General features: G+C 38.9%; 1 protein-coding gene across 1 annotated transcript in view; it reads left to right on the top strand.

The window, feature by feature from the left end:
• Positions 1–26,807, top strand: part of ROR2 (receptor tyrosine kinase like orphan receptor 2) — a 144,022-nt gene that overhangs the window by 110,333 nt on the left and 6,882 nt on the right. The window contains exons 5-7 of the mRNA XM_082301059.1: positions 20,934–21,061; positions 24,457–24,771; positions 26,472–26,717. Coding sequence (XP_082157185.1) covers positions 20,934–21,061; positions 24,457–24,771; positions 26,472–26,717 — 689 coding nt within the window. The remainder of the gene's footprint in view (positions 1–20,933; positions 21,062–24,456; positions 24,772–26,471; positions 26,718–26,807) is intronic.

Genomic DNA, 26,807 nt, shown 5'->3' with positions numbered 1-26,807 from the left:
CATTGTCCCTAGTCCTGCACTATCTGCCAGTATAAAAAGTGCCTCTCCTTCCTTTTTATGAGAACCCTTTAAGGCTACAGTGGGATCTCCCCAAAGCCTTCTCTTTCTCCAGGCTTAACAACCCCAGCTCTCTCAGCCTGTCTTCACAGGAGAGGTGCTCCAGCCCTCCGATCATCTTCATGGCCTCCTCTGGACCCACTCTAAGAGGTGTACATTTTTGTTGTGCTGAGCACCCCAGAGCTGGACCCAGGACTCTAGGTGGAGTCTCGTGAGGGCCATATAGAGTGGTAGAATCCCCTCCCTCGCTCTGCTGGACATGTTGCTTTGTATGCAGCCCAGGATGCAATTGTCCTGGGATGAGAGCTCACACTGCTGGGTCACATCGAGATTTTCATCCACAAGAACTGCCAAGTCCTTCTTCAAGGGGTGTTCTTAATGACTTGAACTCCCAGTCTGTTCATGTCTGGGATTTCTCCAACCCTGCTGCAGCACTTGGCACTTGGATTTGTAGGATTTTGTGAGGTTCTTGTGGGCCCGTTTCTCAAGTTTGCCCAGGTCCATTTGTAGTGCCAATGGCACTGCTCATCTTCATGTCACCTTCAAACTTGCGGAGGGTGCTCTTGATCCCACTGTTTGTGTCATTGATGAGGATATTGAAGAACACCAGTGCCAAGAGAAAACCCTGAGGGCACCACTCATCACTGCCTCCATCTGGACACAAAGCCTTAGACCACAACTCCCTGACTGCATCCATCCAGCCAGTCTCCTATCTACTGAATAGTCCATCAAATCCATGTCTCTCCAATTTGCAGATAAGGATGTCATGTGAGATGGTATCAAGGCCTACAGAAATCTAGATAGATGATGTCTGTTGTCTTCTCTTAATGGCCGTTGCTGTCACTCCATCACAAAAGGCCCCCCAGTTGGTCAGGCACAATTTGCCCTTAGTAAAGTTATGCTGACTGCCTTGAGTCACTTCATTGTCTTTTATATGCCATGGCATAACTTCCAGGAGGATCTGCTTCATGATCTTCCCAGACACAAAGGTAAGGCTCACCGGTGTGTGGTTCCTCAGATTTTCCTTTCTCCTCTTTTTAAAAATGGGAATGATTTTTCCTTTTTCTAGTCAGCAGGGAGTTTGCCTGACTGCCTTGACTTTTCAAATATGATGGAGATTGTCTTGGCAAGAATATCAGCCAGACCCCTCAGGACTCTGGAATGTATCTCATCAGGTCCCATAGACTTGTGGCTATTCAGCTTCATCAAGTGATCCCAAACCTGCTCTTCATGTATAGTGGGAGGGACTTTGCTCCCCCATACCCACATCAAGGAGCAAGGATTTGAGACTACTGGGAAGGATGACTGCCAGTGAAGACTGAGGCAAAGAAGTCAAATACCTCATCTTTCTCCGTATCAGTCACCACCAGTTTGTCCTTTTTGTTTATCATGGGATACATTCTCCTTGGCCTTTCTCTTCTGGCCTATGTCAGACCAACAAACCTGGGAACCAAGTTTTACATTGATTCACTTTTGTTATGGAACAAGTAATTAATTATATTTCTTTTGGCTTCCCTAGTATTTTCCAAGTGCTTCTCCTGTACTGAGAATGATGTTAACATTTCACAAATATCAACATAAACAAAACATTTCAATTGACAGAGTAAAAAAAAAAATACTGTGTATGTGATGTGTAGTTCTTAATTATATTCTCTCCCTGAAGTGGAAGTAAATTAGGGCTCCCAAGACATCTTCCATCCTGGTTTTTCCTAGGTTTTTAATGCTTTGCTATGCAACCTTTGCTGGTTTGTGACCCTAAGTTAAAATAAAGAAAGAAATAACTAAAAAAAAAAATTAAGAAGTCCTGTCATTTGGCTTATGACTGTTCACAATGGGTCTTGTGCCTTTGGTATTGGAAGCAGTAGTGTGCTGTCATTGTTCTGGACCTTCCATTAAAAGGTGAAGAGTACACTGCTGGTAGATTTTTTTTTTTTTTTTTTTTTTTTTTTTTTTTTTTTTTAATATCCACTAGATTGAAGAGTAACCTGAAACTTGAGAAAAACAGGGTCAGGTCAAAGGTCTAGTGAGAAGTCATGAGGGTCTTATCATATGAGGCCCAAGAGCTTTCAGGGATTAGAAATCTTTGCTCATTGCACGCATATTTCTGTTTTGGTTTTTTAAAAAATCAGTCCTTCAAATAAAATGCCGTGTTTTGGTGGCATAATTATTTTGTTTTGAGAAACTGATTACGATTTTTTAAAAACTGAATATTTTGTATAAAACCATGCAGGTCATTTTGAAAGCCAGAAAAGAGGAAGGGTGGAAAAAGGCCAAAGAATACCTAACTGCTTGGAAGGAGCTCTCATGGAACAAAAGACTCTTTCCATTTGCTGTCTGCACAGTGCAACCTTGCACTGAGCCATGTGAGACCTATTGCTGCTGGTATTAGTGCTTCAAAAAAGACATGCTTCAGTGGAAACCTGAAACATAAAGCCATTGTAACTTGGTTTAAAATTATACCTAATGAATATTAAGGGATAAGGAACATTACCTATGTAGATACCATCTAGCAAGGTATTTTTATGCAGTTCATGCTGCGAATTTCTAGAATTAATTTGCAATTAAAGATTGCCAGAGAGAAAATGTGTGTTACGCAGTCAGACTTGCCAGTGCAAAAAAGCATCCTGACCTTCAGGTAATGAAGTTGAGATGCTTTCATAAAAATCTAAATGTAAAAACTTTCAACCAAATATATAGTCTTAAATTGCTGCAGATTATTTGGAGACCTTTATTTTCTCTTAAGATCCATGTTTGTAAAAATTTCTAGGGATTTTCCTGTAGAAATGGGGAATTACAATATATCCTGTTTATTAAAACTATTAAAGTTATCAGAGACTTCAAAACAGATTAATTTACAAAGGAAATAAAATCAAAATACAGTCCAAAAGATAGTCTCTGATTAGCCTTTGCTGCCCAGAGGACTGTGCTACCAAAGGGTTGTTTTACTAGAGTGTAGCCCAGCAATCCTTTCTTTCACTGCATACCTTTTGTATCATTAGTGTTGTTAGTTTTGCCTCTCAAAAGAGAGACATCCTATCTGTTCAGAAAAATACAAGCGTATGAATATGAAATAAAAGTTTGGCAAATACCAGAGAATGCTTTTTTTACCATGATTTAAAACAAAGAAATGGGCATTAATATCTTGGAGTCTAAGAGTAGAAGGGCAGAAACAGTTGTCTTTCTTTCTAGAAGTGTTGCTCTTAGAAGATAATGCCATTCTAAAAGACTGCGTGTTCTCTAGTCTAATACATTTTTCTTTTGAATTGAATGGTTAGATTAAATTTTACCCATTGGGAAAATCCCTGTTTTGAAGCAGTTTAACTGTAGTCGTGCCACCTTGAAACAAGCTTGGGATGGAAGATATCTAATATTTGAGAATTCAGTTTGTTGGCTCTTAAGGGCTGCTGGAAAAGCTGGTGAGGCCTTTGTGGAAGTGAGGAAGGCACACAGAATTCAGGCAGAAAGGAGTGCCCTTAAGCTCAGTTCTTGACAGATGTTTGGGAAACATCTCTGTTGTCACTACTACACTTTTCCCTACATGACCTTTCTGCAATCTGCTCAGGATGCCAGGAGATGAACATTTCTTTCCAGAGCCCTGTGCAGGGGAACTGGGTTTTCCAAGAAACTTTGAGAAGTCCCTGTTTTATTGAACTCTGACTAAGATCAGTTATCAGTTTGCGGCCTTTGATGCCTGTATGCTGGATGCTTAGGAGAAATGGGTGAGAAGAAACACTTCCACCAAGTAGAAATGATCATTACTTCGTGGAGTAATTTTTGGGGTATTAATTATTCAGAATAAATTTGCATGTTCTCATGCCTGATTTTCAGGTAGTTTGGGACAACAGTAAGTTTTTGAAGATTCAGTCCATTGAAGAAAAATGATGAAGCAGTCGTAGTCAGGAAAAAACCATTTCTTTCAAACAGTGGAAAACAGAAAGTCTAAAATCCAGTAATGTGGCTGTGTTAAAACTTCAGTGGGTAACCCTGAGGCTGGGTTCCTGAGCAATTTATTCTCCTTGGTCTACATACCCCAAAGCACACTTTTTCTGTGACCCCAGAGGGAAATTTCTGCATGATGTGAGGGGCAGTCATATATTTTTATGATGGAAACAAATGTATTTTCATCATGTGATGAATCTTCATGTAATTACAAGATGGAAAAGAGAATATAAGGTCTTGGGAAAGAAGGTAGCAAGGAGTGGATCATCAGAGCACTTCACCCTCAGGCCACTTCCCTGCCCCTGACTGGGGTCTTCCAGGTAAAAGACAGTAGCTGATGGGGAAAATAGTTCTGTAAATTCAATCTCTCTGGCAAAACAAAGGTATCTAAGATCATACTAAAGAGAAAGAATGCTTTCCTTACCATCAAATAGCAGCACCACTTGTATCTTCCTCATTTCCTTAGGTGGTGTGGCAAATTTCTTTGGTCTCACTGTAGTTTAGCCACTGATAACATTGTTAATCTTGTAAATTATACAAGATTATCTTAAAATTCACATAAACAGATGTTTTTTTTAAACAATACAAGGTTGTTTCAACTCAGAAGTTACCGTGTTTATTCAGGCCCATAAGGACCAGGTATTTGATGGTGTGCTTCCTCCAGCATGACATGCATGCCTTTTGTTTCATCAAAATATTCATGTGGCTGAGACAACCATATTTGAACTATGTATGTTTTTCTAAGATCCTTGTAGTAATATGTTGAAGTTACAGAATAAGCTCATACTTGTGTTTTCATTTCCTGTTTTAATCGAGGAAAAAGAAGAATTTTGTGATTAAAACACTGGACTGTCATTTCTGAGTTCTGGATTCAATTTCTGACTGTACTCCTGTCTCTGTGTGTGATTGCAGCGAGTTGTTTAACCTTTGTCACTCCATGTTTTGTACATCAAATGGAGATGGTGGATCTTGGGATTTTTTTGCCTTCCTCTGCTGTAGGATCAGATTATTTCAAAATGTTTCGGGTACATTCTTCTCCCCATAAAGCATGGAATGTTATCCTGTTTTATGAGTGAGGAACTGAGGCACAGATTATCTTGAGCTGGTCTACATTAAACAGCATGTGTTTGTCTTGGCAGATTTCCTGACTCCCTGACAATCCAATTTGGGGATCTGGCTGGAACATGCTGCAATTCCCTTCTAGCCTCTGTGTGTCAGTTTCCTTTTTTTCTCCCAAGGCTGAGGGGGAGGTTGTATTTCACCATCCTGTGGGTTTGGGGCTCCTTTCAGGGGATTTTGATCCACAATCTCAGATCTGCTTTTGACTTCATAATTTTAAATGTCCTTTGACAGTCTTTCAGGCCCAGACAGGAAATTTGGAGGAAGGACAGAACTAAAACCAAGGTTGCACTAATTTTTTTCTCTCTTATCTATTTTAGAGTGCAATTTTTTAGTTTTCCTCTAGTTGTGTAGGATACAGCCTAGAAAGTCTTGGAAGCTTACAACATCACAAATTAACATATAACTAAAATTTATACTCTCTTCTGCCCAGAGATGTAGGGTGTACTCAGAGGAACCTGACAGTCTATCTTGTAATAAAACCTGAATTTTTCATCTTAATGTTACTCATGCATTTCAAAAAATACTTTTTTCCTCTCATTTTAAACTCCAGAATATGTGTAATTCAAGACAGAATTAAAGAGCAGTGGAAATGCTGTTTTGGGTTGTTTTGCACCACACCAGATCACAACTTCTTCCCACAGGACATTATTTTCGAGCTTCGATCTTCCACTTAATGCTTTCTAATCACAAGTAAATAAATGATGAACAATCTAATGCATTTTATATTATTTAGTGATAGAAATATAAATTCAATGTACTTACAAAGCTGATGCATTTTAAAAGTCACGTGTATTTAAACTAATATACATGGCATCTTGGAGTAGACACAAGTGTCTGTATTCCTGCTACTTGTTATCTGGGGAAACTATTACAAGTGGTAGGTTTTTTTCCTTTCTGTTAGAGGAAGGGAAGAACTGAAGAAAGAAACTGACAGGGAATATTTAGGAAGAAAAAAGGATGATAGTCTTTTTTGAACGGTTACGCTCACTAACCCATATTATTCAGAACCCCCCAATAAAACAAAGGAAACCATGCATATGCATAGGGGATTAAAAATAAATCTTCAGGAAAGCTTTACCTTATTTTTGCTACTGTATAAATCAAATGTCCTTGTGTAAATTAAAGTTTAATGCAGATGTACTGCTTTACTGAGAGAGACTGGTTGCAAAGACAAAAAAAGCAACCCTGTAGGACTTGGCCTGTAGTTGGGCAAGGTTTCTAAATACTTTAGGAAAAAGTAATAATTAGTTACATTTCTTACCGTTAAGCTAACTTAAGGTTAAATGTAGGTAGCATCTTCTCACTTGTGATTAGCAGTACTGTCAAGATACTTCTAAATGGGTTGGATCAAGCATTATACTAAATGTAATTCATATATGTAGGGCTACAAGCATGCAGTACACCAAAGAACACAAACACTTTCTTTTCTAAGAGTTCTTTTTTCAAAACTTCGACCTTTATCTTGTATATGAATATTTAAGGAAGTTCATGTTTTCTGTGGGTGAGAATTCACTCACAGCCTATGTATTGGGACAGCCTGCTTCCTACTCTGCAGAGCAGTGGTTAGGTTTTTTATAGCCAAAAAAGCCTAGGCTGTCATATCAGGTGAGCTGTAAGGTGCGACTCATAAGCTGTGCAATACACGGCAAAGAGTGAGTTACAGCTCTTTGTAAATATGTGACCCCAACATGCCCTCTTACAGCAAATTCCAGTTTAGCAGCAGGTGCCTAGGTTTTAGCAGCTCAGAGAAACAATTTGTATTAAACTACCAAAGAAGTAGCAAGCAAAGTAAGACACTTGTTATTCCCTTCAAGGATATATGTAAATTGATATTCAAAGTAGTAATGGCCCTTCGGCTTTTGGCAAGTAGCTGCTGCAGCTGTTGGACATCCCAGATATAACCAGCAATATTTAGTGTGTTTAGATTTTACTTCTTCCCTCTCTCCCCCCCCTACTCTCATTTGTTCAGTAGCTTAAATGGCTTTCAAAGTATTTATTGTATGTCTTACAAAAGGACAGTTATATGTCCCTGAGACTTCCTGTAGGCATTTGATGCCACATTGAGTTTAATTAGAGTGCCTTAGGATGCTGAATAGCCTCTAAGTGCATACAAGGAAAGGGTGAATGTTGCAGTTAGGCACAAAGATAAAGGAACACCATTCTAATGAAAAGTAGGTAATTAAACAAAATGAGATAATGCTGGAACACCACACCATAAACCATCCTTTCCATTTTTATGGCTTTATGGTTAGTTTTTCCCTACTTTTGTATTATTATGTTCTCTATTTTAGTTTGAAAGAGCCAAACAAACTAGATGCAATTAATCTAGTGAAAAAGTCAAACAGATGGTACAAACCTATAATATTTGGACAATTCTATTTAAAACTGAATACAATGATGGAAGGGATTGCTTTTTAAAAAGAAGAAACAAAACTCAGTAAGGAAATCTCTCTTTTAAATTGGTACTGCTCTGTTGAGTCTAAAATATGAAGTATTTGAGTTGTAAACTCTAAAAGTAAGGTTGCAAGAAGCATGTGTCATCAGCAGTTTCTCATACTCCTCGAAAAGCTTAATCATAGGAATCCCATTTCTCATTTTGTTCACTTTGATAATGACATAGTAGAGATAAAGGATTACTTTAGGTGTGACGCAAACAATGGTATATCATCATAGTTTTTATAAATATTTATTCACATACATACACATACTTCCCCCCACCCCAAGCTTTCCTAGCTGTTCAATTTGCATTTTCACTCCTGCCTCACCGCGCTTTCCCTCAAGCTGGGAAATGTCTCCTAAGCTCAGCAGGCTGACCTGGAGATAGAAATCCTTATACTTTCATCTGACTCAGTTTTGCAAAATTATGTTGACAAACCTCCATTTTTCTGCCTGCCCAATGACAGTAAAGTAGTTCCATATTGCCAAATAATTTGTAGAGGAGTAAACACACAGAATAGAAAAGACTAGAATAAAATACAGTACAATACAATAAAATACAATACTGTGCAATACAATACAATACAGTAGCTCCAGTTGGCAGGGACATACAAGGATCATTTAGTCCAGCTTCCTGACCACTCCATGGGTTGACAAAAGTTAAAGCCCGTTATTAAGAGCATTGTTCAAATGCCTCTTTTTAAAGCACTGGCAGGCACAGGGCATTGACCACCACTTTGGGAAGCCTGTTTAACTTTGACCACCCTCTTGGTAAGGAAATGTTTCCTAATGTCCATTCTGAACCTCCCCTGATGCAGCTTTGAACCATTCACACCTGTACTCTAGCTGGACCCAAGGGAGAAGAGACCAGCACTTCCCTCTCCTTCTCCTCTTCTCAGGAAGCCATCAAGAGCAGTGAGGTCACCTGTCAGCCTCCTTCTCTCCAAGAGTAGCCAAGCCCAGAATCCTCAGTCACTCCTCATGGTACTGTTTCCAGCCCTTCAACCAGTTCTGTTTCCTCCCCATGACCATTCAAGGACCTTCCCGTCCTTCTCAAACTCTGGGGCCCTGCACAGCACACAGGACTCAGGGTGAGGCCGCACCACGGCTGCATCCAGCAGGATGATCCCGATCCCAGCTGGTGCTGCCGTGTCTGATGCAGCCGGGATGGGGTTTGCCCTCCTGGCTGCCCGGGCACACACTGCTGACCCACACTGAGCTGCTGCCCACCAGCACCCCCAGATCCCTTGCTGCAGGGTTGCTCCCCAGCCATAGAATCATTTAGGTAGGAAAAGACCCTTAAGTTCATTGAGTCCAGTCATAAAATTCTACATTGCATAAAAAAAAATATATATTCTCAGCTCAAAGATCTGCTAAATTATGCAGGAATTTGAATCTTAAAGCTAAGGCATGCTTGTAGGTGTGACATGTTCCAGAGCTGAAGCTGTAGTCGCTTTTTCAGGTTGGAGCTGCTGTGGTGATGCTCATTTGTAGATAGCTGCAAAGTAGCATTTTCATACTGCACTTGGTAATTAATGTAGAAAAGACAACCTCAGTGTGTAATGAAGTTTAAATGCATATTTTTTTTATATTAGGTTGAGGAATGGAGAGCAAAGCGAAAATGTAACACAAAATCAATAGTTTCAGGACTCAGACACTCCATCAAGAATGTGCAATAAGTGACCACTGTACCTTTATATTCTCTGTGGTTGAGACTGACAGATATATCAGTATATACAGGATCTCAGTTGTTAAGCATTAAGAACTAAATGCTGAAATTCTAAACTTGGGGAAGCATTTGTTCTCCTAATTGAATTTTTCACATGTTTTGATTAGTGAAGAGTTTATTAATGTTAAACTCGATTACATTAATTTACAGAGATGTAGTGTTGGTACAATTGCTACTCACAAAGTATCAAGCTAATGATGTTTGCATAGCATCATGTGTGTGGCATCTGAAAATAAATTAATTCTGACTTCGGAATGTGAGCTATTTTGCCTGTGGAACAATGCAGCATCCACTATTATACTGTGGAAAGATTTAAATGGAAAAATGTGACAATCAGGCATGAATTGGTTATACACAGGAAAAAGGAAAGTAAAAGAAGAGAGGAGTCTTTGAAAATACAGTCTGATAAACATTCGGTAAGTAATTTTAAGTCCAAAGGAAGAAGTGTAAGGGGAAGTTACCTTTGGGATTATATCAAGACTGGATGAACACCCCAGCCTCCCAGCAGTTTTGGGTGAATCAGGGTGCTCTTATCCCAGCTCCAGAAAAGGGAAATTACAGAGCCAAAGTTTGTTCATTTCTACCCTCTTCCAGTGGCTGAAGTAGAAGACTGTCTGTTTAATTTTTGAGAACTTTAGAGGCCTTGATTGAAACTGGCATAGAATTTCCTATGGAGAAAAAGCTAATTTTCCTAATTTGGGAAAAACCAACAAACCTATTATGTGAAATTATGATGACACACCAAAATTATTTCGTGAATTCTAGATTCCTTAGCCAAGCTAGCCAGACCTCTGCCGCTGGAGCCAGATGAGAAGCGGATAGCACTAATAATAGACTGCTGTCTCTAGAGAGTACAGACCAGCCCAGAAGAGGAGACACATACTTACTCATCCATTAACAGAAAGAAATGGTAAGACACAAAAATTATTAGGTTTTGCTGCAGATTTGAGGGAACACATGCTTCCCTGGTGGTAGCCACATCTCTGACCTGCCTCTTCATCCTGCTTCCACAGTCCCTGTCCTCCCAGGCCCTCCGCAAACTCCTCACACCAGCGCCTCACTTAACCTTAGGTGATAACCATGAGTGCCAAGCAGTTTTATTTTGTCACACACCAGTGCAAAGCCTGCAGTAGACACAGTATTTGGAGAGTATCAGGTACACTTCTCGTAGACTAGACTGATAAGTGCATTAAGGTGGAAATTACATTTAAAAACAAAGAGCTAGACAAATTCAGGCAGCGTTTCATGGGAACAGCCAAAAGTCTGTTCCAACGAGATTCATGTCTGCTCAATAGCAAGACAATATGACAGCATCACAAACAAGTGGCTGGTCCTCCCAGCAGTGTTTTTGTTTAGGGTTTTAATTTATTTCTTTTCTAAAGAGAAATGAAGTATTAAAAAATTCCCAGGACTTACTTTTTGAAACATCTAAAAATTTCCTTAAAAGTAACAAAAAAACGAGCAAAAATTATCTTTGGACTGTGAAAAATTTCATCTCAAATAAGCCCTATCAAAGAGAAGCTATGATAATAGTCTCTAATATTTGGAACTATTCACAAACTCTGCAATAATTACTTCATACTGCATCTGTAAAAAGTAGCAGAGAAACTAACAAAAGTTTCATAATGTCAGTTGTTTTTAAAGACATAATTTAGATGACGGCAAGTTTTTCAGATAGATGGAATATGCTAGTTTTTCCTTAAAACTGGAAAACTGACACTTCAGTATTATATATTCATATATACTTGATGTTTCTGTAGTTTTAGTAAAAGTGTTCTGCAAAAGACTTTGAGGATGAACACTTGTACATATAATTATGTAGCCAATTTATAGCTGATGCTATGATCATTTCTAGCTGTTTTACAAAGCTCTCTGCTATCAGGTGTATAATCTCTGTGGTAACTGAGATAGAGAAGCAACCTTTGTTCTGTTTAAAAAATAGAAGAAAAAAGAAAAAAAAATTGTGCCAGTACAGTTGTTTTCATTTTTTCATTTGCTCATATTCTTCCAGAAATGATCACATTATTAATGGCATGGTCAGTTAAAACATTTTTAATTCAGAAAAAAAAAATTAATAATGACTTTTGACTTTTTTCTTTTTACAAAAACATTTTAACTTTTTAACCTCTAATAAAAACCCAGGAAGCACTTTGTAGAAAGCTTATATTCCCCATCATTCAAGGAAAAGAAAAAAAAAAAGAAAAAACAACCAAAATGAAAAGCTTAAGTCACTCCCATGGGATTTCATATTTTTATTTTAAATTAATCCTTTGTCCCTCTTTTAACCTCTCCTTCCCTTTGGATTTTTATAACTGGCAATTTTCAACCATGCTTTCACAGTCTTTTCTCTCAGGACTTTACTTCCTACCTGTCTTCCTGGCATACATATAAAATTATGTCAATGGATTTAAATCAACTGAACAATAATAAAAAATTCCTATTTGTGCATAAAATCTGCTTCTGTAGGTAAATCATGATGCATTACTGTCTACCTGAAAACTTAAAGTGTTTTTTAAAAGAAACAATTACCATATTGAGCTTATCCCTCGTGGCATTTACAGAGTTGGGTGAAGATCACACTAGACAAGGTCAGAGCAGCCTGGTGGGAGGTGGTGGTGCAGGGTGAGAAGTGACCCCAATTCCCAGACCAGTCCCCTTGGTGAGGCCAGATATCCCTTCCCACCCCTCCCTCAGCATTGCTGCCATCAAAGTTCTTTGCTCCTTCTCCTGCATGGCTTTCCCATCTTCCCTGGTAGCCAACATGATCTCTTAGCTCTTCCCTGCCAGTCACATCCCTCCTTTGCTGAAGCCCAGCCACCCAGGTGGAGCCATCTGATCCTCTGCACTGAACTCAAGGCACGAGCAGCCCCATTGCTGAGCCCTCTCTGAGCTGCCCAGGATGGCCCCTGCCAGTTTCACTTGATGCCTGATACAGCAGCAATTATAATGACATTTTCAGCTGGTGGGATCTTCTAAGACCTTTTTGGAGCTGACCTATGTGTACTCACTCAGGGTGGCATGGCAGGATGAGGAAGGGTAACAGCTAAGAATTTTGCTTTCCTCTGTCAGCAGAGGGAATAGGGAGCTGCTTGTTAGAGGCTCTTCAGAGTCTGTGGGCCCTCTGCTCACTTTCCTTGGAGATGTCAGAGAAAGACAATTTATTAGACAGCCATAACACACTGAGGGGGATAACATGCCTTTAAAAAAAGGGGTGGGGAAGAAAACTCATAATGGTTTCTTTGGTGAGTGAGAAGCTGGAATGCTGCATAGCCAGGTTCGTGTTCCCATGTGTTGAAATTAGTTTTCTGAAGGTTTTTCTTTTCAATTTTTCAGCAACTGTGGTTGTAACAGACATGTTTCTGTTAAAAATATCTGACACTCAGCAAAACTCAGCCTTCCTTGGATTGCTAGCTGACCCATGTGATTTCAAGATTTCATCCCAACCTGCTAACGCCTATGAAAGCAGAGGGAGAATTTACAAAAATGTCCTTTGAGTAGACTGAAAGAGAGAGTTTGTAGGCAGAAGTTAGAATGTTGTTGGCAGAATATTAGATCATCTATTTGAAGTTACATGTGTTAATCAAGAGGATTGTGGCTGGTCATACAGCTAGGGACAACCCTCTGTTTCTTACAGAAATTCAGAACATTGACATCCTTGTTTAGTTTTGCTTCCTTGACTGTTTTACCCAGGTTATTGTAGTAAAAGCAATCCTGCCACCTATGTCTATGCTTCTGTATGTGCTGTACTTGGGAACAGCAGCATTTTTGGTACACTGAAAACTTCTCTAAAGATGCAAAATGATAATGAATACCTGAATGAATATGATACCAAGCAGCATTCAGTGTTGTGCAACCTGGAACAGTTTAATGTGTTTGTTCCTTGTAAATGTTTGCCTGTAAGGGCTGTTTTTCATGGTATAGGAGTGGTGGAGGATGAATGTGTGAAAAAAAGGAAGGCAGCACCATTTTCTGTTGGTTTTATCCACTTAAATTGATTGTGGTATCTTTTATCAAGGACATAGCTCAGCTAAGAGTGCTGATGCCCACTTAAGGCAATGCCTACTGAGGAGGCCAATTTCGGTTCTGATTCAGTGAAGACCTATGGTTAAGCCCTACTGATGTTCTCTCCCTTTCTTGTTTTTAAGTGATTTTTAAATATTTTGTAGCAAAAGAATCCTCCTTCCACAGTAACATTAGAATATATGTTTAAAACATTATTTGGACTATGTTTTGGAGACGGACTTTGGAGACTGAGTTCTGTGTTTAAAAATGCTGATTTTATAATCATTCTTGGCAATATTTTCAATATCCTTAATATTAGGTTGTTGTAAAGTTTACAAGTTGCTCTTTGACAAACAATGTCTTTAGTTTCTCACAAACACTAAGCCCATTGGTAGCTGTGTTTCTACTAATGACATTTCGGTTAGTTGCTTTTTCTATTAGCAGGCTTAAGATGCTGTCTCAGGTCCAATGAGTAATATGAACAAATCCATAATCTAATAGAATCAGTAGAATAAATATCAACTGTTATTTTTTACTGGTCTTAGGCATTGAATATGGATTTTCAGTTCACATTGTACTTTTTTAGTAACTAGTAGGTAAATATTCAAATCAAATGCAACACAATTGTTCTGTTCAGTAATTGGAACTTTCAGTAAATTCTTTTAGGGATTTTGCAAGGTACTACTTCTCAGATAAAAAGCAAGAAATATTTGTCCATGTAGGTTGCTAAATGTAAGGGAATCTTGCTTTTTGAGTCTTTTGTTACACTCAGTAAGCATCTGGTAGCAAAAGTCACGGGCCATATCCATTGTGAGTGTAAATTGTCATAGGTCCATTAACTTCAAGTGAGCTATGACTATTTATACAAATTCCCCTGCCTGTTAGTTATTTATTTTTTAACACTAGACTCTCTTTTTTGATAATATTTCTTACATTCCTTTAGTGCAAAGGAAAAGTTTTACTCTCATATTGTAGTATTCTAAGTCTCTCTTTGAGGAGTTAAGTACATCAGTGTGGATTTCCTGGTATCCCAGGAGCACTGATCTTTAGGCGCAGTTGAAGATGTGCAAACAATGGTTTTAAGTGCCGGAAAGGTGGGTTATTTGCAGAAACCTTTGGTCAGAGGATGAAACTGTTTGTTCAGAGAATGGATACAGGTAGGGCAGGAAGCCTGTGCCCTTCTCCTGTGGTGTGGGTGCAGGGTAGCCTCCATCCAGCAGGGGCTTGATGCAGCAGTTGAGTTGTCCCTGCCACCATTTAGTTTGCTGGCTTCAGCAGGAAGGACACAGATGTGCATGTGTGGAATTTTGGGTGTTTTATGGTTTGTGGGTTTGGGTTTTTTTTGAGGTTTTCCTGTACACCTGGGTTTTGGAAGCTACGCTAAAACCAACAACCTATTTGTGTGTGTTACTGAATTTCTGCCCTGTGTTATGGGTGATGTCAGAAGAACCTGGCATTAACCCAGCCCTTCAATGGATAGTAATAGTTCAAACCATACTTGTAAAAAAAATTATGTTCTTTTCCTCCATCAAATATTTATACCCCAATTCTGTTGCCTTGAATGTCAGTGGTAAAACTTCCATTGATGGTCTGTGCACAATGGGCGGCCTATGAAAAGGAGCAATTTTAAAGCCCATTGTAACTATTACTTTAAAAGACAACCTTTCTTGAAAAATTTTACTTCATGGTGAAACAAGAAATTGAGTGTTTTATTTGATATTTTCTCTGAAGGCAAATATACAAACCTGGCCAGAAGGTACCAAGTATTTTTCTATGGTAACATTAATATATATTCACTATGTTTTTGACAGGAAGCAAATCTTATAGATGTGATATGGCATATGACAAGGGTAGTATGTTTCTCTTCTCTCAGATCTCATCTGTGGCCTGTTGAGGAAGGGAATATTTGGGGATGTTAGTCATTTTAACCACTGAAAAGTGATCCTCTTGTGAATAGATTTTGCTCCCCAGCACTATGATATGATACAATACATGTCAAGAGTAAGGGTAACAAATTACAAGGACTGTAGTGCAAGATTAGAAGAGGTCCTGATTTTGAGATTAAGTATAAACAAACAATGAAAAAAAAAATATTATAAAAACCCCAGGAATACCTGATTTTTTTACTGTAGCCCTTTATAGTGCCCTTCACACAAGTCAAAAAGATTTGCTTCTCTTTGGTTAAGCAGAAACCCTTTATTCCTTTATTCTTTTCAGTATTGCAGGTCATTTAACTTGTGTGCTTTATGTTTATGAAGTAGCCACACACTGGGCTAAGTAAAGTCAGAATCTGAAACATGATGCCTGTCCTTTTCCCTCTTATCTTACTGTCCATCATAATCATTCTCTTTATATAGCTTCTGACATTAGTTATCAAGTTGTAACTATCAAAAATCCTGAGACTTTCTGACAAGATGAGCAACTGTATACCAAATGTTGTATTTCTCTGTGAGTAGCAAATAGGCTGACATAAATAATTGGTCCTTTCCTTCATCTACCACAGTCTGTGGTTTTCTCTGCATTTGTCTTTGCTTTGCCGTTCCACTTGGAATGTTAGGGGGAGGTCTAGCATTCCCAGTATTTAACAGTTCTTAATTAAAAGCTATTTAATCCGTGGACAACATGAAAGAGGTTCAAAGCTTCAGGTTTCTTATTTGTTGTGGGAAAATTTATAGGAAATTTTAATTGCATTTGGTTTGCTTGTGGGAAACTTCTGTAACAAAGTTTCTGCTATCTTTTAAAAGCTGACCTCTGGAATATCGTGTTATAGTGTATGAACTGGCTTAGTGTTGTTTACTTTGGTAAAGTGTAGGCTGAGAATGTGTCTGTCCATATAACTGCTAGGGTAGGTTGGTAGGTTATTATTAAATGAGATTTTTTTTTCAATGTATTAAATTGAAAACCTTTTTTATTTTCTGAGTTTTCTGGAGAATTTCTGAGTTTCTTTCTATGGCTGGTGCATGGTGTTTTGTCTCTCCTACTTTCAGGAAAATAGTTTTAACTTAGAAATTTCTGCTGTCTTTGTAAGTAAAACTTGTAGTATGCAATCAGAATAAAGGTGTCTCACTAGCAAATGAATATGTGGGACCTCTCAATTCTGCTTTCATAATCCACTTCGTGAATCCTTGCTAAAAACTATTAGAGCTTCATGTGTTTTCTCTATTTCTGAGTAAAACCACAAGGTCTGCACTTACTGTGCTTTCAGGGGCACCAAATGCATGCTGAAAACACTCCTCAGACTTAGGTGCTTCAGAAGGTGATTTTAGTACTAAACAGCATTTTCATGGTTGCCTCTTTTTTTACTGTGACTTTTTTGTTTCATATGCCCTCCAGTCTGTTCAGGAGTGACAGTTGCAAACAATAGATGGTATTACATAGATAGCATATAGTGTATTGTGCTGAGACGTATTCTTTCAGCATTTCAAATTTTCCATGAAGAAAAGCCTCTTTGTTTCCAATGTATTTCCTTCTGTAGTATTTTTTTTGGTGTCCTTTCTGTGTCATATGTGAAATTAAAGTAATGCCTAATGAGAGGGTGGGGGTAGTGATGTCTACTATGTTTTTTTCCAGTCAACTAGAAATCTCTATATATTTCTGGAGCAGACAGCTACCTTATGGAAGAGTTGCATGATCTCCATCTAGAGAGATTTCTATTCATCATGCTACATTTTATTCCTCTTCAGAGGCACCTCATTATTCCAGTTCTTCCTTTATAGACCCAGATGTTCCTGGAAGTTATGATTTCTATCAGTGGGATACAATGGGCACTGTATGATTGAACCTGCATATTTCTTCTACACTGCTTGCTTGGTTAATTCTCAATGTCATACAGACTTCTGCCCACAAACCTGAAAGCAGGCTGTATTTTATGAGGTGTTGGAGTGCACGGGTGATAAGGAACTTGTAAATGCTTATCAGCGCTTGGTTTGTCAAGATTTTTCCAGACCTGGTAAACCTGAACAAATTCCATATTGTACATAAAAACAGTATCAGTATTTTTGTTTTATTTATGTATGCCTGAGGTAGAAGGTTCTTCTGCTTTTGCTTTTGATTAGAAAGCCTAGTTCTTAACTGAATTGTTCTGGCAGATCAGTTTGTGGGCCTGGTAAATTCATAACACTGATCCTGAGCAATGGAAATTGGAGTTTTTGGAGTTTTTGGAACAGAAAGTCTGTTTAGTCACATTCTTTACAATTTTATTTTAAAATCCAAACTCCGGTCAAACATATGATGAGTAGTTGGGAGGAGAATTCACTCAGTAAGAGAATACTTCACCTCCATTTTAACTGAGTGCTGAGAAAATTCAGTTTCCAGGTGCACTGTTTTCGATTCAGCCTTCCTGTAAAGATGCAAAAAAAGACCAACACGTAGCATGTGCCTGACTATTTTGTAAAAAAAAATTAATTTAATAAAAATGGAAGAAAATCTCTAGTGAGAAAAGTTAATGCTGTCTTGAAGTATGTACAAACTAAAGAGCAAAGGTAAAAAGGTACCTGTTCTGGATAGCTTGTAAGATTTCTGCAAGTGGAACAAATGTAACTCTTCTGGGTTCCTTTTGTGGAGTCAGATTTCTGCTTTCACCAGGGTTCTTGATCAGAGCAGACATTATAGCTCCAGCAGCAGGAAATTGAAGAGTCAGTATTTCTGCCTATTTTCAGCAGCTTTTAATTATTTCTCTGATCAGCAACTGAATTGCTGGCATATGGTTTGGAGCATGATTCAAAGCCTCATGTGGTTCCAGGGGCTCCTGTTTGAACTGAGCATTATGCCACTCCTATGCTGTTTCTATCAGACTCTCCCCGGGCTGCTTTTTGTTGCAGATTTTTTGCCATGTCCCAAGTGTATATGTAGTTGAAGGACAGAGTAATCTTTAAGGAGACTCTTAACTGCTGCCACTTCTGCAGCTTTGTTGAAATCAGCTTTTTTCCTAAGAAGACTAACATAATTTTTTTCTCTCAATACTAGTACTAGTCAAACAGCATTCACTGAGTTTCCTGACCTGACAAAGATGCATGTAGAATAACAGCCCCGCTTCTGTCAGAGTAACTGACATCAGGTTACTGTTTACTTTTGCTTGTGTCCATGGTAATGGTCATATCCAGTTTAGTATAATCAGCAGTTGACTATAACATGGGAGAGGGGAGCATATGTGTGTATTTATAGTATCTAAGCTGTGTTTAAAAGTTCTTGACAGAAATAAATAAACGGAGCTAAGTTAGAGATCACACTGCTTTTGTCACCAAAACCATGCTGTTTGGAGTGTGCTTTATTTTTTTTTTTTTGGCACTGGCAAGAGAACCCTGAACTGAGACTTGAAGTGTGAGATACAGTTTCAGTAAGATACATTGCAGACTTTGTTCTGCAGGATAGGGGTATGAATTTACTCTTAAGAAAGAGGTCAAATGGAGGTTTCATATTCATTCAGCTCCTTTTGGGAATTGTTGACTTCCTACTGAGATGGTCAAGGATCATAAAACAGGCACAGACAAAATGCTTTGATATTTTTGTCCCTTCAGGCATGATGCAATTGTTGCAAAATTACAGGTTTTGTTGTAAGAATGAAAGAATGTCACTGCAGGGAGTAGTTGGTCCTAAGACTATAATGCCTGGCAGTTGCTACCTGAAAAAAGAGATTAGAAAATATTAAGAGAATAAAAGTAGGTATTTATTTGAAGGGCCTTCAAAAGTACACCCTGGGCAGTCAAAAGGCTCCACCCGAGATGGACCTTGGGTCACAGGTTCTTCATACTTTTGTAAGTTTGGTTCATTTGCATATCAGGGTTAATTGTCTAATTATATTTTCAGTTAGTGATGCAATTACCCCAAGTTTGCCCCCCCTTCAGAGGCTTTTAGTTTGCACATTTTGGGGCCTGGTGTCCTTGTTGTGGAAACCTAGAGAGGTTTGTTATGTCTAACCAGGATAAGAGAACAGCAGCTAACAGGCCACAAGAAACTTCAGAGTTACACACTAGGCAGTGCGTTGAAAAATATAAAAGTTAAAACCTAAGGCATCAACTCCTCCTTCACTTTATCCACCGTAATCAAAAACTTAGATATCTTTGCGGAAGCAGAACTTGTTTCAGAGTTTGTAGACAAAATGTTGGTTTATAAATACTTAACAATAATACTGTGATAGGAAATAAAGGCCATATCTGGATAACAACTGCATGATACACTTTGTATCCATGACTTATCAAGAGTCCTGTTAAGTCATTGTCTTTTTGGGAGGAAAAGGGGAGATGCAGCTTGAGTGGTGATTGGTGGTTCCACCTTTTGGCTACCGGTACAGTCAGTCCTGCCCAACTTTCCACTGACGAAGAGTAAGAAATATTGGTAACATTTCCCTGAAGAGATGGGCTTTATCAGGGAGACACAGCAGAGGAAAAATGAGAAGGTTGCTAAGACAGAGTGAGGTATCATGTAAGAGGCTGCAGTAGGCACAGGTAGTGTTGTCAGGCAGCTGTTGTCAGGCAGCAGGTTTCCATGCTGATTTCTCCCAGCTGAATTTGTGAGGTTTTACAAGTAGTCACTGACAGTTTTATCCTGCTCATGTGGTACCTGAAGGAAGGCTGGAGGTATTTGTAAGAGATTTGGGAACATGGGTGACCAAAACAGGTGTTGATATCCAAAGATAATGAAGTACAAAATGCAGAGGAGTATTAATACTTCAATAGTTGCTGGTATTGGAGAGGTATCTCGGACTTTTGAACCATTTAGTTACAAAAGCTGATTAAGTTTTTAGATGTCCTACTCTAGAGACATGTTTTTTTGGATTATGTTTATACTTAATTTTGGTCCATCATGCAGTAAATGGCACAGTGTGAATCCGTCAGGTTAGTGAATCCTAGCACAGAGGCTGTGCCATTCCAGAGGAAACACGTGGCATACTGGATATTTACTCTGAGAGTGCTCACACTCTGAGGTCCCTTTTCAGTGCTGTGACAGTTATGATCTGCAGATCAGTTCTGTATTATTTACAGGGGCTTTGGGGATGAAGTGCTGAACCACGGAGCCTTTAGGCTAGGGCTTTCGTGCCAAAATATTTATGTTGATGTAAGGGAGTGAAAGGCCCAAAGGCTCATTGAATTGAAAACTGTATTAAAATGTATGTTGAAAGAGAAATTTGGCACGGACTCTCACTAGAGAGAAGAGGAAAAGAGGTTATAGCCTTGATTACTCTTATTCTGTGTTTTAATTCAAGCTTGGCAAGATCTTTTCTGCTGTCCACTACAGGAAATGAAGAGCAGGAGACAGAAGTGGGAGAAGAGAACAAACTGCCTAATTTTATGGGGTACAGCTGGATGACAAAAATGCATGGGGACATATAGCTAGATCTATGTTGCTGTCTCAGTCTAAATGGTTTTTAATAGATTCATCTGTCAAATTCCTTTATTAGTTTATTATTTTAAATTAATGTTGGGTTTTGTTTTCTTCTTTTTGTAATAAGCTATTCAAAGGGTCCCTCATTGATACTTCTAAGGTGAGAGAGAATTGGAGAAAAAAATGGAGGAAAAATGGACCTGGGGAATAGGACAATTTCAGATTTAGAGTATTTTGAGTTTTTCCACTTTTATAAGAATATGTTTTGTAAAAATCCATTGGCAGCAGAGAGACATCTGCATATAAAATCCTAACATGTCTTTTTCAGGGAAGATTACCATGAAGATGGGTTCTGTCAGCCATATAGGGGAATTGCGTGTGCACGAATCATTGGAAACAGAACCATTTATGTGGACTCCCTCCAGATGCAAGGGGAAATTGAAAACCGAATTACTGGTAAGCTTAAACATCTCTTTTGCAGGGAGAAAGAAACATTCATACAAGTAACCAATTCAGGTATAAACAGTGCTATCATCCTTCTAGCTTTGTCAGCCAATGACGAAGACATCTTTATATTAAGGTTTAGAGGGGGTGAGCCTGTTTCCCACTTGAGCAGTTAGAACAAATTTGGAGCAAGGAAGATGAGTATCTGCGGTAACGTGTAAAGCTTCTTCCACATCCTTAACTAAAATGTCAGACTGCTGAATTTTTAACAGCTTCTGGTTTATACTGGAGCTTTTTGCATGATGGATTCAAAAATAAGATTTTGAATTTTTTAATGGATTTGTGATACAGTGAAAAAGTACTGATTTTTTATTTTCTTGAAAAAGTGTACGGTGTCCTTCCCTTGGGCTTCTTTCCTTTTTGCATAATTCTGACAGAGTCTGGATTTCACATTGATTTATGTAAAACAAGAGTTGACCTTCCTGTGCTCTGTCTGTGCTTAATCTTTCCCTGAATACAGTTTGTGTGCAGTCACAAACATGCATCCAAAACCTTAATGACTTTTAGTGGGCTGGACATCAACATGGGTTTTCTTCACTGGATCTCAGTTAGCTGACATTAGTAGCTGTGACCCTGATGTACACAAAATAGAGCAAGCAAATGAACCCATGGAATAGAGCAAACTGTTTGTCATAATATATAGCAAATTAACTCAGTCCAGCAGGAGCTGATTTGCATCTGGCCAGACACAGCTCACTAATGGACTCTCCAACTTCAGCATAGCTAGTTGCCAAAAAGAGTTTAACTTCACTTGTCAGCTCTAACTCCCTAAAGACATTACCTTAAAGATTCATCGTTAAGCCAGAAATCCAGGTCCATTTTTTAATGTTCTTGAAAGGGTGACCGGATTCTGGGACTGGCAAAATCCAGGTGCTGACGTCTACTTATGGTATTACAACGCATTCTCCTCCCACCCTTCTCCTGTACTCCATTGTAATTCCAGCCTCTTTAACATTTTGTCATTAATTAATACATACTATTGATACATTTTTCTTCCCTAGCTACATAATCTCTGTCCTGTTTGGATGTTTTTCAGCAATATGGAAATGTTCAACTTTCTGAAATGATTAAATCTGTAACTCTGTGAATTAGGTTCATAATGTTCTTTCAAAAACCAAAACCAAACCCAACAATTAAAAAACTGTAATATTATCCAGAAAATGTTAATTGATGGAGTTGTACTTGTTTCAGAAATACGGAACATGGGCATTGATTACCTGACTGCTGGTTTCCTAATGCTACCAATTATCAGTCCAATTTCCATGGCTAGGGTGGTGGAACTCTCTGTTCTGGAGTTGAGGAGAATTTCTGATGAAAATGTTCTCTTTCAGGAAGATACTGAGAACCACCATATAGAGCTACCGCCCAGCTCCTAGCTAGGCAGTAATGGCACTCTGTTAATAATACAGCATTTTCAGACTCTATACTTTTGAACATCATACGAAACAGCTTATGCAAAGTTACCCTGAGGATTTCATAGCATTATTGGCTTTTAAGTCATGTAAAACATGTAAAAGAAGTATCGCAGGACTGGGTGTTCTATACCCACATGAGAGGGTATTTTTTAAATTGTAGTAACTTGTTAGGAAAAGGGGAAAAAAAAAACCCTGAATAATTGCTGCTGGGGTTTTGCTGAGTTTTGCCCATACCTCCTAAATGCAATTTTTGATGGTAGGTGTTAGTGTTCCAATGTGTGTGGGAAGTGAGGACACCTACTGTCCAACACCAGGAACATTTAGCAAGGTTACATCTTCCGGGAGTTTTCATTCTGGATTTCCATCTCCCTGCTGTACTGATGTAAGAAGTACATATTCTTTGTCTGTGTGGCCCCTCATGCTGTTTGGTCCAGGCCATGTGATTAGGTGAGAATTGCGGCCTTTGATTAAAAAAAGAATGATGTTTCCAGAGAAAAACTTTAGATGTGGCTTGGAACACTGAAAGGCCAATAATGAGTAGTGCCCAGACCTGATGCCTGACCTGTGTATATGTGTTTGGCTAGCAAGCTCTCTGCTGTGCTGTTTTAATATCTGTTCAATAACTAAACTATAAATTCCTTAGATGCTACCACACAGTACTGCTGGCTCTTGCACCTTCCATCAAAATAAAGATATGATTGTAAATTGTGCACCCTTCTCTCATGATGATCTAAATTCTGTAATGCAATGCCTTTCGAAAACTTAGTGTGGAGTTTCAAACAAGCAAAAGTGACTACTTCAGTCCTTCGGTTTTATTTTTTCCCTGTTAGTCTTTGGGACAAGCCTATGTCACAACTATCTTCTGAGGCCTGATGGTCTGCTTGCATGCAGTGTTCCCAACCTGACTGATAAATGTTTATATTCCTGCATTAATATTTCTGAATTAAAATAAACAAAGGTGTAAACAGTCTGAAAGGCTGGATTTGGGGCTGCTTGTTGCATGTTTGATGTCTCAGGAAGAGACTCTAGCAGCAAGTGTCCACAGGAAACAGATGATTGAAAGGAGAGAGCTGGACAAAAGAGAAAGAATTTATTTTTAGGTTGCAAATAGACTGCTGAATGACATTTTCTCTTTTTTTACAGTGTGAGTTTATAGAACATGTAGTCTAGCAACTCACTCACAAATGATGCTTTCCTGGGGGAGTGAATGTTCCTGCATTTAGAGGTTGATTCAGCACTAAACACATCGTGCAGACGAACATTTGTCTTTCCTTTGCAATGTGCAAGAAAACCTTGAGATAAATGTTAGTGTGTAGGTGCTGAGAGCTGAAGGGGAGAATTATGTTCCTAACTCATTATGACATTCATCTGAATGTTATCAGCATGCTGAGACTGATTACATTAATTTTCCCCAAAGCTGCTGCCTGTTAGGCTTCTTATGTCTCTTACAAGCTCCCCAAATATTAATGGTACACTTCCTTTTGCCTGACAAGACTTGAAAAACACTTCATTTATTTATCAAAATGTCTAGAGGAGCAAGAAGTTAGGTGATCCTTGTTCAGATTTTATCTAATTAGGAACTTTGGAAATACATACCGGTATCCTGACAGGTGTATCTTGCCTTTGCTCTTGATCCTTCCAAGTTAAAATCAGCCAATTGCCTGCAGTATGAGGAATGGCAATCACGTGGATTACTTCCTGGGAACTGAGGTTCTACAAGCTCTGTACAGATGTCAAAGGGACCCTGGGATGCTGAGTTTTCTTCCTGCATTTGTCAGCTCTCCTTTACAGCAGAAATTACTTCATTTACTTGTTGCTCAGTAGGCGTTCAGACCCTCAAGGAAAAATATTAAAGGCAAATGACATGAAAATTAAGTTGTTTCTTGTGTTGTTCATGAACCAATACTTATCAGTACTTTTGTTCCTTTGCAGCTGCGTTCACCATGATTGGTACTTCGACGCATTTGTCTGACCAGTGCTCGCAGTTTGCTATACCCTCCTTCTGCCACTTTGTGTTTCCCCTGTGCGATGAGCGCTCTCGGATCCCTAAGCCACGGGAGCTGTGCCGGGATGAATGTGAAGTTCTGGAGAATGATCTCTGTAGGCAGGAGTATAACATTGCTAGGTCAAACCCTCTCATCCTGATGCAGCTACAATTGCCTAAGTGTGAGGACCTCCCACGACCTGACACCTTGGAAGCTGCCAACTGCATAAGAATTGGGATCCCTGTGGAGAGACTGAGCCGATGTAAGTCTGGGTGTTTCATCACTGGGAAAAAGTACAGCTTGTTGCTTCCATGGATTGAGGCTGAGAGACAATGCCTCAGCCATTCTTTTTGTAAAGAAAGTGCTGAACAACTTGTTTTTGTGTTGTTAATACTGTCCATAATCTTGCACTGTTGTAAGGTATAGTTGGGATGGCAAGGAAACCTAAAGAATGCTGCTTGTACCGTATGTTATATCAACCACCCTGGACCATAAAACTCTGTGTTTACATGGCTGATTTGATGCAGATTCGCAGTGTGTTGCCTCCACCTGTGGCTCAGTCCTTGCCTTTTTTGGTGAGCCTCCCCATACATCTATTTGAGAGTTTTGTTTACCTGTCAAGAAACTTCAGATAGTTTCTTGAAGTTTCACTGGAAGATCTGTTAGGAAACAAATGAACCTAGTGTTCATTCTTTCTATGTGGAGATCCACAAGACTATTAATCCTGAAAACTGAACAATCCTGAAAACTGGGGTGCAGTTGTCTTTCTTTACCCACACAGGATGGGCAAAAACATTGATCTTGCTTCCATTAATTTTTATTTACACCCAGGAGTAGAAGGGTTGTTCTGTTGTCACTAATTATTTGCAGAGAGTCTTTCTGACTACTCCATTTCATAGCAATTAATCACAACCCCATACATTGTTTGACAAGAAAACTCCAAGAGACCACAGATGTTTTAAGTTCAAAATGTGATAAGATTATTCTGAATATCCATTGTCTGAATCCACAGTTAGGAGCAGGAGCCATGCCATGAAAGTCTAGCTCTGCACTTCTATGTTAATTATGTAGTGTATCTGAGAAGCAGAAGTAACTGAGAATACAATGACAGAGACAATTCAGCCAGGGAAGAGGTATCAAGCAAAAGGCATGAGAACAAAAGCAGTAAAAAGTCCGGTAAAGGTTGTCCATGATCCTTAGAGCCAGTGGTGCTGCTGCTGATGGAACACCTGTAACTTGAATATTTGTGGAATTCGAGAGAGCTGGATTCCTGAGGGCTGCAGAGGGGAGTACAGAAAAATGGAGAAAGTAATATTGCAAAAATGCAGGAAAATGCATGATTCAGCTCAGATGATGCATATAGAAGACAAGCACTCAAAAAGTATGGAGAAAGGATAGCAGCAAAACAAAGAATAAAGATATGAGTTCAGCAGATAGGAAAATGATGCTTCTAAGGACAAGAAAAGCCTGAATTCTCTCTTTCTAAAGATGAAAATAAAGAAAAATAGGCAAGAGGCATTAGAAAATACAGCACTAATTTCTATAGCAAGTGAGCAGTGTGAAGAAGATGGGAAGATTATGAGAAATAAAAGTTTCCATTGTTGACATCTGAGGACTTTTCCTTGAAGGGAAACTCATATCTCTAATTTAGTTTAACTTATGATGTTCTGTATCTAAAGGTCCATACATGCTCCTTAGTCTCAATTTGAATTCAGAATTGCAAATACTCATGTGTGTACCATAGAGCTGAGACATTCCAGGACAGAGTCCAGAAATAACTGGGTGTAAAAGTACAGATACCCACAGAACTGAAATTTCAAAACAAACAGCTTTCATTAAGTCTTGAAGTACCCAAATTTAAGTACTTATTTGCATACATGTTCTGTGGACTTTAACTGTTTTGGTCTTGGTGTCCCTTGTTTGTTTTGTTTTTCCCAACATTTTCCCAACCTTGTGTTTTAGATCATCAGTGCTACAACGGTTCTGGAGCTGACTACAGAGGGACTGTCAGCGTTACCAAGTCTGGCCATACTTGCCAGCTCTGGGACTCACAGAGTCCCCACAACCATGATCTGACAAGCGCACAGTTTCCAGAGCTAGGTGGAGGACATGCGTATTGTCGAAATCCTGGAGGTCAAATGGATGGTCCCTGGTGTTTTACAAAGAATAAAAACGTACGCATGGAACTGTGTGACATACCTTCTTGTAGTATGTATTATCTTTCTTTTTTCCCCTACTACTGTCCCAAATCCTGGGTAATTTTGTATGTTCCTGATTATTACAAGTACAATTCATTTA

This window comes from Coloeus monedula (genome assembly GCF_965178545.1).
Source record: "Coloeus monedula genome assembly, chromosome: Z".
Lineage (NCBI taxonomy): Eukaryota > Metazoa > Chordata > Aves > Passeriformes > Corvidae > Coloeus > Coloeus monedula.
Note: the sequence above shows the minus strand (reverse complement) of the source record. Positions and strands in the feature narration are given on the sequence as shown.